The sequence below is a fragment of the Staurois parvus genome, unplaced genomic scaffold (genome assembly GCF_062004578.1).
Source record: "Staurois parvus isolate SC_StPar_1 unplaced genomic scaffold, SC_StPar_1.0 ptg001432l, whole genome shotgun sequence".
In the NCBI taxonomy this organism is placed as follows: Eukaryota; Metazoa; Chordata; class Amphibia; order Anura; family Ranidae; genus Staurois; species Staurois parvus.
In genome coordinates, this window is record NW_028319228.1 from 4,892,062 (window position 1) to 4,909,875 (window position 17,814).

Here is a 17,814-nt window from a genome sequence, read left to right on the forward strand (position 1 = left end):
TTGTGTATAAGTATATATAACTAAAAATGGTTATTTATGGTTCTTTTGTAAATATCCTACAAAATATTTAAGTTTAAATAAATGGGATGTGAACATAGACAGTGGCTGAGTCCACTCTAACGTTGACCAAAGATTAGCTGTATATTGAGACAAAGGTGATATGTTTGTACAGATGTGCATTAGCAAATACAGAACGAGTTCTCGAGAACTTGCAAACTGAGAACAGACATCTGCCCTGCTAGTCATACAGCGTCATGCATTCGTCTTGGAGGGTCCATTTACACCACTGCATCATGACAATGCATAGCAACGCCTGTTACATGTGCTGGTGTGCTGCCATTTATTGGCACACTATGTCCTGTGCATTGCTCTGCCATAAAATGCAACCTGCCCCATTTTCAGGTGCATTGCTGTGTGTTTCAGCCCATTATTCTGAATGCACTGCAACCCAAAGTGTGTGAATAAAAAAACAAAGCTTGCATTTATGTGTACATTGTTGTGGTTTGAATAGGCCCTAATAGAATTTAGCTAGTAACCTACAGAGCCAGAACTTATGCCTCATGCTGGCTCTTGGTAGTGTCTACACTATCCAAACCAAGTTCTTTGTTCAGCAAGCAAGCAGTTTGTAAATTGTTTGCTTTTAGGCTGAGAATCAAATATTTAACAATACTAAAGAGCTGCACATTATACAGTTCCCAAAAAATTAAAAGGGCATGCATCTAAAATCTAAATCATATAAATATATTTTAAGTTAGCCACTGCAATAAGTCAATATTTGCGGTCACTGAAAATACACTAAAAGATCCCCGATAGCAGTAATCCAAGAATAGATTTTATGTTTGGTCTGCATAATGCATTAACTACACCTATGCTGACCATGCATTCACTAAAAGAAAAAACTTTAAAAACAAATACACATTAGTTGCTTTATTTTGTAAGCAGTTCTTATTTTAGTAGAGAAGTATGATCAAAGATTATTTGGCCTGCTTCTTTTGTGGGTCACTGGAGTGCACTAAAGCCAGACATAGACAGTTCGAATCTCATCTGGTTCAGCAGAAACCGGCCAAGATTTGAATCATGTATGGGCAGGCTGAATGTACCCAAGTTGATCAACATGGATACAACCATTTGGCCAGATTGTACATGCCATTATCCCTTGCAGCTGTTGTGGCCGCTAGCAATAACCACTATCTTCTCCCTATGAGGATGGCTTTCCTCGCCCCCCCTCCGGGAGAGCACAATAGATGACTAACAACCACTGCTCTCTGCTCTGAAAAGACCGCTCAGTTCTTGGGTTTAGAGCTGGCAGGGGACAGCTATAGCATCAAAGTGATGCTGCAGCATGGAAGTGAGTATGCATGTTTGCTTGTTTTTATAGTCCAAAATTCTCCCTTAAATATCATAAATGTTATCTGCCAGCAACACTAGCCAGGGGGATTATTGCATAGAAAATCTGCAACATTTATGGAAAACTACCCACCCATCCCTAAAACAGCTTTATCCTAAATCTATGCTATTTTTTTTATATTCCTTGAATTATGTACACACAGTACATACTTGTCTATTCCATGTTTATAGAAATAAGATATCTTGTATTTTAAAGGTTTAGTCCTTTAAGAAAAAAATCTTCAAATACGGAAAAGGCCTTTACTACAATTTTTTTCTTGCAGAGGCTCATTTATAACAACCATAGCAAAGCATGGATAGCAATTAAACAATGGATCTAATTGTTATAAGTTTTTTCTGTCTGTTCACTCTGTAATTAACATTTTCTCTGTTTTAAGTAGATCATATTAACACAGTCTCTGCTAGGTCAGTGGAGGGCAATGTTTTTTTTATTCCTTCTTTTAACTGTTAAAAAAATGTTCTTTGTGCCTGCTCAGTGACACAGAGTCTCGTAGGATTGAGTTGCCATGCTCTGATGGAGATCGCATCACACGATGAAAAATGACGTTACTTTTTCCCTCCAATAAATTGTTTAAACAGCTTTGAATGGCAGGGCTCTGCACACTGGGAAATATAAAGAAGAGAGCCAAGAAAAGATGTAAATAAAAGAATATGACAGTCTATGTAGCCTTTGAATAGCAAGTAATTTAGTCAACAAAGCCTCAGATCATCACTTCTCTATAAAAATGTTACTGCTCATGGTTAGAATTATACAGAACAACATTTTGTAGCCAACACAGTTATGTGGAAAGTGATAAGTATATTGCAGGAAAACAAGCACTGAGCAGATTTTATACACACATCAATCTAAGTCTCACGTTTTGGAAAATGTGTTGTAGGTGCACGCGTAGGAAAACACTAATGCACAGAAGCATCAGCGTTTACATGACTAAGGCTGCCTACAGCCATCCACTTGTACAGCGGGCTGTGCACACCAGCTATGGCTCCCCGGGAGCCGGAAAGTACTGGGAATTTTACACTAGGCATATAAATTGCCTGCAAATGTCCGTGTGCATGAGGCCTTATACATAACATAAAAAGTAATATAAATGTAATTTAAGAAAAACTTGCTCAGGTTTCCACGTCCAAATCCAGAGGACACACACTGTGGATGCTGCTCAGTCTAAAGACCTTGTCCCGGCTCTGTTTGTTGAGACAGGAGGAAGGAAATCTTGATTGCCATACTCAAAACAGACCCAACAATCATACAAGTAAAAGCATGCAGCCTCATCCTAGCACTGTCCAGGGGTGGGGTGAAATGCATGAAAGACGTGGTCTGGATGGGGCTAGGCTGAGGCTGCTTTTACTTGCATGACTGTCGGGTCTATATGGAGTGCACTGATCAGGATTTCCGTCCTCCCATAAAAAGTAATATGGATGATATCCCAAAATAATTTCCTTTGCATATACAACTTGGTAATGCCAAATGGAGTAGTTCTAGGGTTCTTTTTGACTTACATCAATGCTTCAATTGGACAAACAACTTGTCACAGTTGTTGCACAAGCCGGTAAAGAACTGGCTATTTGTTATGTGCTGAGTAAATGAATTTGCTTTTTGGATTTACTTTTTTTTTATGTGTATTAGTCAAATAGTCTGAGAAGTTTCAAAAATATTAAATGACCAAAAAATTACACCTTTTGTTAAATTTCTCTGAGTGATAAATTATAGTTTTGGATACTGTAGAGAAGAGTTAAAACCCTGTCAGTTTATTTTTGCTGTCTGTGTACAATTAGGAAAATATCCCTTCACTTCTTATCCCAGAGAAACAGCAAGTTAGAGGAAATTTACCAACGTGAAGGAAATCCCCCTCTTTGACGGTGGTACCAGAATGGACGTCTCCAGTAGAAGATATCCCATTACTCTAGGAACACCTCCAAAATGTTATTTTCCCCTCACTTTCTGTATTGGTAAAAACAGTCATAGGAAAAACAAAGTGGTGAATATCCGCAATGAGGACAAAGACAGTAATAAAAACTTGACAGAGGGTCTAACCCTTCTCCACTTCTTTCAAAAATGAAAGAATCACAAATCTCAATATTTTTTTTTTAATGCATAACATTATTCTATTAACCTGTCTTCAGAATTGCATTTCTGTAGCACAATATTAAGTATGACATACAACTAAAAGGTGTACCATGAAAATTTTTTATTACATTGGGGGAAACTACAAAATCACCAGAGATGCTGTAACTATAATATAATGAACCATCCATTATAATACAAATTTAGAATTAAACCCTCTAACTCTATGTAATCCAAATGAGTTATTTAACCAAAGAGAACATTTTCTTTTGTAATAATGTTTTCTCACAGCCCATTATTATGATATAATATTTGTTATGCTTTTTATTAAAATATATTACAAGATAAGCAAAAATAAAATGAACAATGCAAAGTTAGCTCTTGAATGGTGTTAGTGGAAATAGCCTTTTATATTAAGTGTGTATTCTCTTTTGTAGCATGCACGTTAACTTTAAATTCTTTGGCCGGAAGCTTGCATTCCTCACTTATGTTCCCACTGGATGGAACAATCCGTTTTAAAGCATGCAGACAGCTTCCTCATTTAGACTCCATAGGAATGCTAAACCTCATATGATTGCATTTCCACTTCTGTTATAGTTCGGCAGATGTTTCAACAGCTAGGTAACAATTTAAATATTCTGTTGGAAAAAACTAGGTATGTATTTCAAAATCCTTTAGCCTGAATCATCCAGCCATCTGGATGATAAACAGGTGGTGTGAGATAAAAAATCAAGAGTATCCCCTATTCCTGTTATTAATAGAAGCTGTGTTTAGATGATATAATAAATACATGCTTACATCACATAACTCCACAGCCATGTTCAACCGAGTCAAACTTAACGAAATACTGATTTATCAAAAGACTATATATATATATATGTTACGCAATTATTTGTCACTTACAGCAGAACTTCACCCAAAAGGGGTATTTCCCTTCTTTGTGTATCCTCTCCCCCTCCATTTGGCACGTAGACGGGAGCTGGTACCAGGTTTTGACACATATCCGCTCCCACTTCAGGGCCAGATCACTGTGGCTTGCTGAAAAAAAAGCCCATTAATATTAACTATGTGAAGACCTAAGTCATACTTTGCTTAAATCAAGAACTTGAGCATATCTTGTACCGCAATGGTTTCATATTATGCCAAAGCTGCACTTACTAGTGAAATGTTTGGGAGTGGTAGTCAGTTTGACAGCTGATTCATGGTCTTTGCTCAGAAGCAGCTTCTGTATGACTAAAACCTGAAACCAGTAGAAATATCCAGAATTATTGTGTATCAATATTGTTGCAATGTATCTTGGTTTGTTTTTATCTTTAAGCTGCACATAATGTCAGTTCGAGCAAGTTTTATTTTTTAATTACCTGTTAGTTAATCTTAACCAGCCATAATTAAATCCATCTTATGCCCAGTTTTTTTTATGTTTCATGTCACCATTTGTGATGGTAGAATGTGTCAAGGTTGAATCTTGTTCAAAATTCAGGGAACCTTTTAAAATGTATTGGGGGAGGGGGGTGGTAAAACTCGATGTTACTCTTGATGTAACTCTCATTAAGAATTAAGAGACTGTATATGATGCAGCAGGGTAAAACTGGCCAGCAGCAAGACAATTTTAATGAGCAGGGCGTGGCCTAAAGTTACTAAAGATAATGTGTATGGGATGGGGTTTTATTACAAGATACAATTAGGATACTGGTGAGGATACAGCAGTAAAAATTGGCCACCAGAAGGACAGTTTTAATCAAGGATAATATGCCTAATGGGTATATGCCTAACCTTTATTTTATCTATGGGGATAGGGGGTGTAATGAATGGGGGTTATACTGTATAATGGGAGGTGATTTAGTGCACACTGTTATTACACTTTTTTGTTTTATCTCAAACATCATTAGGTTTACTGTACTGTATATATAAACACACACACACACAAAGAGAGAAAACAACAATGTAAAAGGTATACCATAAAAAAAATATAAAACTCACTCAAAACCATGAACGTTTCACTTAAATAAGTATAATTTTTATTAGAGAATTACATTAGAATACAAAATAACTGAAATGCCAAATATTTGTCTGATAGTTTTAGCTGAAATTTAAATGTAGTGTACACCCAGAGAGGAAAGGTTTACATTTCTAAACTACAAAGGGTGTTCAAGTCAAACCAGGACTGTGCATTTTACAGGTATAAAAAGGGATGCTCGCATGGCTGTATTACCTGCAATAGTAAGTGGAAAGTGTGTCCTATTACTGATAGGCAGTGCACATGTTGCGAGACCTTCCAGAGACTGTTAATCAAGATGGCAGACAACAGTGTTAGTGTGTGCATGGAACAGCATGCGGTGATGGAGTTTCTTGTGATGGGAAGACGTAAAACCCACAGATATCAACAGGAGAGATAAAGCACATTATGTTGCTGAGATGCTCAGTTGCAGGAAGAGATTTAAATGGTATAAACACTTCAAAGATGGCCATACAATCCGTCAGTGACGATCCTGGCCGTGGTAGTTCCCAGCCCACAGCAGTCATTCCTGTAAACTTTCAGCGCGTGGAACGCCTGATCCTGGATAATCAACTAATCTTTCTATGGGAATGGTGAGCACAATCATTCACGAATGTCCTAGAATTGTTCAGGCGTACTGACAAATCTTTCTATGCCGAAGCTTTCCAGGCACTAGATAAATGCTGGGACAAGTGTATAATCGTAGCAGGGGAGTATGTTGAAAAATAAATGAAGTTCCCACCCTTTGAAATGTTTTCTTTTATTAGATAAACTCAAAAGTCCCGGTTTGACTTGAGTGCCCTTTCGTATGATAGCCACATAAGGCCTCATTCTCCAGTGAGATCTACAGTAAGCCATGGTGCTAAAGGCCTTGCATTTCATCAAATCTGAACGACAGAATGCTCAGTTTTTCTGTACCCTTGCGTTTTTCAATGTTTACCTTTTTTATGTTAATCTCTGTGTTTTTTTTTCTATGAAATAATAATAAAAAAGAGTAATTAAGTATATCTGAAGTGTTGTAGCATATATTGACTAACAAATATCTATAACATTGAAAAGAATAAGAAAAATAAAAAATAGAAGGTATAATTCACATTTTTTACATATTTGTCTTGCCTTTTATCCACACTTTGCCTATTTCATAGGCAAATGCTGGTGGAAGTTCCAAATCACTCATTAATATTAAACTAGTCACAAACAACTTCCTGACATCTGTATTCTAAATAAGCAATTCCCTGGAGCCACTGCTTTGAATAAATAGCTCCATTTTCGTACAGGAAAAAGTGACATGGACAAAACAGTTTGCCAAGAAACATCAAATTTCCACTGGCCGAGTGAAAAGCATGCGGCTGTATACACTGTTGTTGTAGGACACATTAGGCCCTGTTTTCCTTAATTCCTATTAGGAGTCCTGAAGCAGCCAGTGCGCTATCGTGATTATCTTCCGACTTTCCATTCCAGGAATATCAAGTCTGCATAAAGTACGAGCCAGTACGTCAGAAACTTCACTGGCAGCTTCCTGTGTCTGAGTCATCTGAGAGAGAGGAAACAAGTAACGTTATCCTCAAATGCCTTTTAGTATTCCACAAACAAATATGCAATACATTTTTCCAAATGCTAATAAGCCACACTATGACCACAAAACAAACAACTTTCATGTTTCCAATTATTCTCTGTATTGTAAAAGCTGGCTCCCTGCAATCTGATCAGACTCTGACCTTCGCTTTGGGTCTTGCCATTTTAAAAAAATCAAAGGCTTTGCAACTAAACAAGGAGATAAATATAGCAAAAAGGATACATTTTCCCAAGAATGCATTTACGTGAGCCATGTACACTTTGTGTGTACAGAAAATTACAACATTTTAACGCAGAACATACAATAACCCTCCCTCTTACCCAACTCTAGTGCATTTTCTGTGGACAAAAGTTTTTACTCATAGTTTAAAATAATTAACCAATCGTATATACATTTCATATTCTACTTACCAGCTGATTCATATCTTGCACTGGTGAGAGTTAAAAATACTGACTCTCTTTTATGATGATAAAGTAGAACTATAGTCTTTCACTGAAAAAAAGTGCAGCAGCACTTATACAGTGCGCAGCATAAATGACTATACCCCTTTAGAAAAGTAAGATTTTAATCAATATCTCAATGAACACAAGAACAATTTCCAAAATTTTAACAAAACTGAGTTTTATGGCACATTTAGCTCATTACATCAAGGTAAGGTTAATAATATAACTTAATTATAAATTCTTCAGTTTTGCTCAAATTAGTTAATGCAAAAATGAATACACGCCACAACCAAAACTACTACATCTAGTATTTTGTATGACCTCCATGATTTGTAAGGACAGCACCAAGTTTTTTAGGCATAGAATGAACAAGTTGGTGACATATTGCAACATCTATCTTTTTCCATTCTTCAAGAACAACCTCTTTTAGAGCCTGGATGCTGGCTGGAGAGTGATGCTCAACTTGTCTCTTTAGAATTCCCCATAGGTGTTCGATTGGGTTCAGATCAGGAGACATAATTGACAAATGAATCACTTTCACCCTGTTCTTCTTCAGTAATGCAACAGTGGCCTTAGATGTTTGTTTTGCATAATTGTCATGTTGGAAAATGTACGATGACCAAGGGAACAGAGTGATGGTAGCATCTTCGTTTTCAATACAGAGCAGTACATCTGTGAATTCATGATACCATCAATGAAATACAGCTCCCCGACACCAGCAGCACTCATGCAGCCCCACAGAAGGACACTGCCACCACCATGTTTTACCGTAGGCACCATGCATTTTTCTTTGTACTCCTCACCTTTGCGATGCCATACAGTTTTGAAGGCATCAGTTCCAAAAACATTTATATTAGTCTCATAACTCCAGAGTAGAGTCCCAGTAGTCTTCTTCTTTTTCAGCATAGGTCCTGGCAAATTCTAGGCAGGCTTTTTTGTGCATGGGCTTTAGGAAGGCTTCCTTCGTGGACAATACCCACGCATGCCATTCCTCTGCAGTGTACACCGTATTGTGTCACAGGAAACTATCGCCCCAGTTTGGCTTTTGACTTCTTTAGCAAACTGTAGTGAACTTGCATGGCGATTTTCTTCAACCCTTCTTATCAGAAGACGGTCCTGTGGAGTTGTTAACTTCCGTGGACGGCTTGAGCGTCTCTGTGAGATGGCTGTAGTTCCATCTTTGTTACATTTTTGTATCTCTTTTTCTACAGTATTCTGACTGAAAAGTAAAGCTTTTCTGATCTACTTGTAGCCTTCACCTTTCTTGAAATTGTTTTCATTCTCAGGCCTTGTGACATTTCTATTACATGTGGTGACATTGCTGACAGCATGAAATGGGAAGGGGTTTTCTTTGTTAAGTAATGTCCTCGTATAATCAACTGTCTGCTGGACACTTGTTTAATGAATTATAATTAGACTCCCCTGTAGTTGAATTCTAGTTAATAAGGATTTTGTTGTGTAAAATTCAGCTTTGCTCCTAAGACTTTCATTGGGGTGTATTCATTTTAGCAACATTGTCTTGAATGAATTTGTTAAGAAAAATACTGTTTTGTGTGTGCAAATTAACAAATCTTTTTTGCAAGCAATGGCCCACATTTGTGGGAGTATTTTGTAGTATAGCGTCCCATAGAAAATGTTGATTCTGAAAGGAAAGTAAAGGTTTTCTGACAAATCTGTTGGCACGTACTTATTTATGCTGAGCACTGGAAGTGCATCTGCAAAGTCCCATAAATACCTATTGACCCTGCAAGTGAAGTCCACCTAGTGCAGCTTCCTGCGATGATGTAGCAACAATCTTGAATTCAGAACAGAGTTGCCACTCTCATGTAAGGTGTTCCTGCTTGCACTACAGTGGAATGAATAAATGTTGCCAGGAGCATGGCTATCAACATAGTCACTGCTGATTCACAAACCTGTACCTTGTGAATTAGCACCTGGCTACACCTAGTCCTGAACACTGTTTTCTGAATTAACAGCACTGCCTCTGTTGCTAAAACCCTCCCACGGGAGGGTGGGGGTGAAGACCCCTTGTACATTCAGACATTATACAAAAAATGCAAAATTACAATAATAATGTGTACAAAGTATTACAACACATGTTAGTGAGCCAAATATCCTGAAAACGAGCAAGAAGACCTTGGGGTATGAGGTTCCTGTATAATATGATTTTGATAAAACCACTTTCTCAGACGAAACAGATTCCTAGGCTTACAGTTCCAGGGCTAAAGCGCGCCACATGCACTATCATGCAGCTTACAGCCCATTAATCCCAAGAGTCACAGATGCCACTTTAAAACAGCATTTCATCACAGTGGTGTTTCAAATTGGTGCATGGCATCAGTGGCTTCTACGGGTCCCAGCAGGGGCTCAGGCTGGAACTGTCAGTGACTGCCAGCATCCAGCATTAGGCCCAGAAGCTTTTAAAACACCCCTGGGTTCCCAATACTTCCACACACGTTTCACAGAAGTAGAAGAAAATGTAAACACACTGATTACTCATCGTGCTTACATAAAGAGTGTAGTTACACTACTTGTGATGTCACTGCACGTGTGTAAATAAGGAGGCTCAGACAGAGTTTTTACAGCTCTGTCCAGCTTCTCCTACAACAGTAGATCACTGCTATAATGAACTATTTTAGCTGACTGCAACCACCAATAAATTGCTATTAGAAGTGATCTGTTGCTGCACAGTTGCATGGTGAGTCTGACTAGATCCAGGTCCCCATGGGATCTAAAAAGAGTAAATTAAAAAATAAATTGTTTAAAAATATAAGCAAAAAACTTCTCCCTCCCCAAAAAATCCCTAGGTAGCAACAAAGATGTTGGATGATTTGGATGACTTTTGCATTCGCTGCACAAGCATTAAATGCTTACCTAAGTAAACGCAATGTCATTTGAATTTTTAGAATGAACAAACATTTGAAAAGTCACCATCGTGCCGACTTAATCTTAACATAATATTATGCTAACAATTTACATGAACCATTAATATCCCTTGGGTGCATCTCAATGTAGCAGTAAATGCATATGTTCAGACTGACCTTTATCTGTTCTACCATGTGATATGCACTAATTTGATATCATTTTAATCAGCAGACTTTATTGATTAAAATTTTGGATAAATATATGGGGGTGCTGAAACTGCATAAAAGGTTGCATTGGGAAAAATTTAAAGGAAAATGCAGTTTTTCCAATTCCCCTATTTATTCCAATAAAAATTAAGGTAAACCAAACAAAAATACAGTTTATGTATTTAAATTTGCTACCAAATTAAAGTCCTATTTGTCCTGGAAAAAATGCTGTTTACTATATTAGAGTAGCCTACAAACCTAAACAAAACGTAAACATTCATCCAGCCTTCACAAATAATAACCATAATTTGCCTAATACTCCTATTTCATATGGTCAGCAGCAAAATCCAGTAATTAAGGGTACGTGCTCTATAAATGGAGGATGATGGGTGGATGGATGAAAGGTCTGCCTCCTCCATTCATAATTAGTTTTCATTGATGGAAGCTACAGTATAACTTCTATGAATGGAGGATAAGGTGTAAAGGGCCAGCATAGTTGGCACTCTGAGGAGTGCCTGTGACAGGGCCAGACAATCATATTAACCCTGTCAGCACCAGGTTGTTACTGCTGCAGGGCAGAGAATTTGGGATTTCAGCTAATAGAGTAGCCAACTTTGCTTTTAACGTACAGTATTTGGCATCCCTTGTGCTGATCTAAAAAAAAAATAATTACACATAGCCTTTAAAGTGAAGCTAAACTCACATTTTCTAAAAAATAAAATAAATGCAATATGCCTAAATATAACTAGAATGTACCTCCTATACCTCTCTTCCTTTGTTTCATCTCTTAGGCTCCGTTCACACATAGGCGTTTTGAATCACCATGAATTGTCGTGATTCTGCCCATTATTTCAAAATGCACTGTTAAAATGTCAAATCACACATCAGTCTGTTCGGGTGCCATTCATTTCAATGGCACCTAAAAACGCGGGGCGATCCTGCTGCAATTGCCAGACCTTCTTTCAGGTGATACACATTGCACAACAATCGTGGCAGAAGAGCCCCATGTTTTTAGGTACCTTTGAAATGAATGGGACCTGAACACACTGATGTGCGAATTGACATTTTAACAGTGCGTTTTAAAATAACGGGCAGAATCAATGCAATTCTGCCAGTGATTCAAAATACCTATATGTGAATGGAGTCTTAAATGAAAGATGTTTTCTGCTATTCTCAGACTTCCTGTTCTAGGGTGTCTACATTTGTTCTGCATGCCCCCTTGTGTATGTGAATGTAGCCACCTCTTCCTGTTCGATCCCAAAATGGACTACACATCTACCTGCAGACACATTCAGCTCTAAGGGAATTGTAGTACACATAGAACAGATCATGTGACCAAAAATATGACACTGCTTGTTCTACACTAGTAGCAGTGAGGTGCATCAGTGGAGGATAGGGTGTCAACACCAAAAAAAATCCTGAAAACAATGTAAGAGACTTTTTTAAAAAATGCAGAGAAATACTTGATATTTACAATGATTAATCTAACAAAAAAATTGAGATTATTGTCACTTTAGCTTTTTATCCCATGAAGCAGAAAACCTCTCCCTTAACAAGTTATCCCTGTCCTCTAGTAATATTGTCTTTAAAACTGTAAAAAAAGCCCTTGCAAGAAGATGGAGGAGATATCCTACAGTATAATTAATCTTGTTTCCCCTTACAGCTTCTAGTTTTGGCACTCTTGTACAGTATTAGGCCCCATGCACAATAAGCAACACTGTGTAAGCTGACATTGGCTTTCAAAATGACTTTGATACATATTAACACTTACAAAAGAAATACACTGTTTGATGATGTTATGCCACTCAGGAGAACACAGAAGGAAAGTTACACAAAGATGTCTGATCAACTGCAGAGTACACGTTTGCCATTCATCTGATTTACTCTCCACTTGGAATATGTTTTTCAGGGACGTAAGACAAACTGTTGAATTTCTGAAGAGCGATACTAAACTTCCATATAAAGATTTTGCTTCCATCTAGAAGATATAACATGAGACAATTAAGAAAGCATCAGCAGATCTATTTAAATGTAGCACATCTTTGAGCAGGCAGCAATAATATCATCACTAGACTGTATAGCCTGTGCTGGGAGCAGAGCTGTGGAAGGGTACTAACAGGCCCCATCCACTACAGACTTCCTGCATAAAGTTACAGGAATAGGTGGAGACAGGACCAGTCACTGCACAAGGAGAGAAAGCAGCAGTGACAAGTCTGTATTACAGGAAGCTCCTGCTTGGAGGCAAAGTCTCACACTGGATTACTGCACAGATCTGGAAGAAATACAAAAACCACAGCAGGATTCAAGACCAAATACACACGACTCATGTATTTAGACAATATTTGTTTATCCTGGATTTCAGCTTTAACTTTTGCTATCCTGTAGGATGACTGAGCTTCACTTAATATTACTGCATGTCTGATGAAGAAGACATTATTAACTCAAAATTTCTAACTTTAATTTTCAACTTGAATTTAAAAAAAAAAAAAAAAAATAACTGGCAGAAAAAGCTCTCATCTGACACCGTACAAAGCGATGCAGAACATCAAGCACACAGATGTCTCCAAGAAGTTTCGTAATGAGGGATTAGTGGCAGCTGAAATCCATGTTAGGAAGTCAGCAGACCATTCACTTTCAGGAGAGGCTGGATTTAGGCACTGGGACACTCAGCTTGACACTAAAACTCTGAAAAAGTAAAAATTAAATACCCTAATTTTCTTTGGTCTCTATTATTGAGCTGTCAGGGCATTCAGCCAACAAATGAATAATTAAATGGGAAATCAGAAACTGAAAACTCCTCGAATAATGTCTTTCTATATTGTCACTATTATATAACACATTTTAGGGGCATCACAAGAATAAGTCATTTACCATTATTTAGCAGGATTTGTAAATGATCTGCTGTAATTACAGGATAACAGCAGATTGCTGGAATGAAAATCCCACAATCTGATTGTCAGAACTGCATGTTGTTTTTCATAGGAAATACCATTATTCCAGGTCTTCACATAGAATAACATATACATAAAAAGGCTGTGAAGTAATGTCCTTGCCTGCCTCTTGGTACAGAGTAAAGTATTACATATGTATCACTCTGATGTCAGAGAACTCTCAGGGAAAGCCAGGATAGTATTTCTGACAAAACGTCACCTCTGTTTTGCTGCATTAAAGTGTTATTAAACACACAACAGTAAAATCAGTCGGTATATGCAGTAAAGCATGCTTGTTATTCTCATTGTGGAACCTAAGGGGTTAATCCTCTACATTGTGGAAAAAGGCTGTTTGATTTTGACTTCTCTGATCCTCCCCTTCTTCTACTGTTCCCAATCCATCTGCTGATAGAACAGATCCTTGGGGGCAAGCTGCACATGTTGGGAGAGTGCATGTGATCAGCACAGGGCTAGTCAGCGCTGTCCAGACAGAAGGTCTGGGTTGGGCTGCGAACAGCCAGGTTGCCATGGTGACGCGTTTCGTGCACATGGGCTTTATCAAGTCATTTTTGTGTCCCAACCCAGCATCTCGTGACACTCTTCCAGTCTCCTCCTGGGACCTTGGTGATGTCACTTCCGGTGTGCCGCGGCACCCATTCAAAACAGAGAATCACCACACCAGCAGGATGTTCAACTCTCCACCAGGCTGTTGAGACTTCTTAGCCTAACAGTCCAGCAATGCTTGGCTGATCTTCCACCACCAGCCACGGGGGTTTGGTAATTGAAACCACTTACAGTTAGGTACATATATATTTGTAAACGGGCACAATTTTATTTTTTTTCAGGTACTGACCAAAACATATTCAAGCTATAGTTATATAATGGATATGGGCTGAAAATGCACACTCTCAGGTTTAATTTGAAGGTAAACATCCAAATTGGAGGAAGGGTTTAGGAATTACAGCTCTTAAGGTTAGTCACCCCCCCTTTTTCAAGGGACCAAAAGTAATTGGCAATTGAATCAAAAGCTGTTTCATGGCCAGGTGTGGGCTACTCCATTATTTCTTCATCAATTAAGCAGGTAAAAGGTCTGGAGTTGATTCTAAGTGTGGTGCATTTAGAATCTATTGCTGTGAACCTACATCATGCGTTCAAAGGAGCTGTCCATGCAAGTGAAACAGGCCAAGGCTTCAAAAATGAAACAAATCAATCAGAGAGATAGCAAAAACATTAGGAGTGGCCAAATCAATAGTTGGGTACTTTCTGAGGAAAGAAGAACGCACTGGTAAACTCAGCAACATAAAAAGGCATGGACTTCCACAGAAGACAACAGTGATGGATGATCACAGGATCCTCTCTATGGTAAAGAAAAACCCATTCAAAACATCCAGACAAGTGAAGGACACTCTCTAGGAGGTGGGCGTATCATTGTCAAAGTCTACACTCAAGAGAAGACTTCAAGAGAGCAAATATAGAGGGTTCACCACAAGGTGCAAACCATTCATAAGCCTGAAGAATACAAAAGCCAGATTAGACTTTGCCAAAAAACATCAAAAAAATCCAGACCAGTTCTGGAAAAGCATTCTTTGGACGGATGAAACTAAGATTAATCTGTATGCCGGAATAAAAAAGTGTGGAGAAGGCTTGGAACAGATCATGGTCCAAAGCACACAACGTCATCTGTAAAACATGCTGGAGGCAGAGTGATGGCATGGGCATGCATGGCTTCCAGTGGCACTGGGCCATTGGTGTTTATTGATGATGTGGCAGAAGCTGCCAAATGAATTCTGCAGTGTTTAGATATATACTATCAGCACAGATTCAGCCAAATGCAGCAAAGTTGATTGTACGGTGCTTCACAGTACAGATGGACAATGATCTAAAACACACTGCAAAAGCAACCCAGGAGCTTTTGAAGGAAAAGAAGTGGAATATTCTGTCAATCACCTGATCTCAACCCAATTGAGCATGCATTTCACTTGCTGAAGGCAAAACTAAAGGCAGAAAGACCCACAAACAAAAAAACAACTGAAGACAGCTGCAGTTAGAGCCTGGCAAAGCATCAGAAAGGAGGAAACCCAGTCTTTGGCAATGTCCATGGGTTCCAGACTTCAGGCAGTCATTGCCAGTAAAGGATTCTCAACAAAATATTAAAAATGAATATTTTATTTATGATTATATTCAATTGTCCAATTACTTTTAGTTCCTTGAAAAAGGGGGGATGGCTACTCGTAAGTGCTGTCATTTCTAAACCCTTCCTCCAATTTGGATGTACATACCCTCAAATTAAACCTGAGTGTGTGCACTTTCAGCCCATATCCATTATATAATTATAGCTTCAATATGTTTTGGTAAATACCTGAACAAATCTAAAATTGTGTGCCTATTTCCAAATATATATGGACCTAACTGTATATCTTTCATTTTCTGCTTTTATCTGTTTTATTTTACATCTTTGAATAAACCTTATTGCAACCTATGGGCAAATGACTGTGACTTCCCCATAGTGTTTTCACAAGGATTTCCTTGGGATAATTTTTCTCCAATGTTCCTGAACGCTGTGTTCTCCTGATTTTTTTAATCCAAGACAGATGTTTTTACATTTATAAGTTTGACCTCTACTGGTAACATATTATAGAATTGTCTATATATCAGAAAGCTGCAATCCTTAAATCAACAATTAGGAAAAGTTCCACTTAACGTAAACTACTCCTTTGCACAAAAGATCTCCTCCACCTGGTCAGTGGGTTAGAAAAAGAAAGAGCCTTAACATGCCCAGACATTATTATATAATGCAATGCAGGTGCCGGTCACAGTGCACTGGGATATGTGAATTGGTTGCCAATTTTATGAAAAGCCTGTATTTACAGATGGATTTGTGGAGGTAGTGCAGCAGTGTTTCATGAGATTTGCTGTGTGTGGTGGTGCCCGCACTTCGGATCTAAACTCAGTTTCATTTGGTTACAGTTGTTACAAACTGACTTTAAAGGTGTGCTTTATTTATAAAACAGCTTTTTGTTCTGAAGGTTAATTTTTTCTGTGCTTATTTATCTAGGTAGAGCACAGCCTAATAATGACATGCACAGCACAGGAAACCCAAGCAATCAATCAAATTTCAGTTTACTATAAGTTGGTGAAAGAAGAATATTATCTGTTGTTATGAGATCTGACACTTTGTATTTTTCTATTTCCTTTATTAAAAACACCTGTCAAATTTAATATACTATTTGTTTCCTGTTCTTTATGTACTAAGGGTGGTGGTGGGGAGAGCCTGGAATCCAGCAGGAGTGGTCACCAAAAACATTTCACGCAAGTGCTATTTTAAACTGTACATCAATGTTCATTATACTGTGTTATCAAATAAAGCACAATGCAGAAACTGAAGACAGACTAAATGACCAATTGTATTGAGTGCCTTGCTATAATTTTTGCTAAGCAATGGATGTTTTTTTTGTACTTGTAATATCTAGCATATATAAATTTAAAGCTCTATTCTGTGCTTGGTTAGATGGTGTGAAGAGCAGGGGAGACATTGGGATCTATTAGACCCTTAAAGTCTCCATAAAGAGTACCTGTCAACTGCCCAGTGATATCACATGAGGATTTATTAACCCCTTGAGACAGCAATCAAGTAAAAATATATATAAAAAAAAAGTTTTAAAAATTAAAATTTTAATAAAATATATCAAAATAAATACAAAACAAATTCCATAAACCCAGTTGACCCGCACATATGTGCAAACGTAAGCTATTCTGCTGTGTGTTTGCACTAAAAGTGATTTTATTATATTTTTTCCTGAAAATTGCATTTATTAAACAGTTTTGCAAATATCATGTGACATAAAAATGTGGAAATTTCACCTTTTTATTCTACAGGACCTCTTCTTTCAGAAAATATACAATGTTCTGGAATTTAGGTAATTTTATTGGCAAAAATATAATTTTTACATGTATGCAAAAAAATACAAAAAATTGCTCTGGAGCCGAACTGGTTAATGCTGCTGTGAGCAGGCAGCATTAAGAGCCCTTCAACACTCACCTCTCACGTAAACTAAGACTTCTGGTGCTCCAGCCACTGGCCAATGAGGAGTAACATTGCGTCCGTGCATGTCACCCCTCCCATTCACCGCACGAGGATCTTAATCTGAGAAGGCATGCTGCGTAGCTGACAGATAGACAGATGGATGGGCGTGAGTGGGACGTCATGTCTAAATTTTGCCTAAGGCCTCACAAAGCCTAGAGCCACCATACGGTAAATATTATTACCAACATATGGGGACATGCAGGCACAATATGGTTGTTTGTTTAATAATTTTAAAAGCCCCTTTA

The 17,814-nt window shown here is 38.0% G+C and overlaps 1 protein-coding gene across 4 annotated transcripts in view; it reads right to left on the reverse strand.

Moving 5' to 3' along the window:
• Positions 1–5,464: 5,464 nt before the first annotated feature.
• The window catches only part of FANCC (FA complementation group C), a 307,766-nt gene continuing 295,416 nt past the window's right edge, over positions 5,465–17,814 (reverse strand). For all 4 annotated transcript variants that reach the window (XM_089662131.1, XM_089662130.1, XM_089662132.1 and 1 more), the window contains exons 15-16: positions 12,327–12,533; positions 5,465–6,999 (exon numbers count right to left, since the gene is read on the reverse strand). In XM_089662131.1, the coding sequence (XP_089518257.1) occupies positions 6,868–6,999; positions 12,327–12,533 (339 nt within the window). In that variant the 3' untranslated portion in view covers positions 5,465–6,867. The remainder of the gene's footprint in view (positions 7,000–12,326; positions 12,534–17,814) is intronic.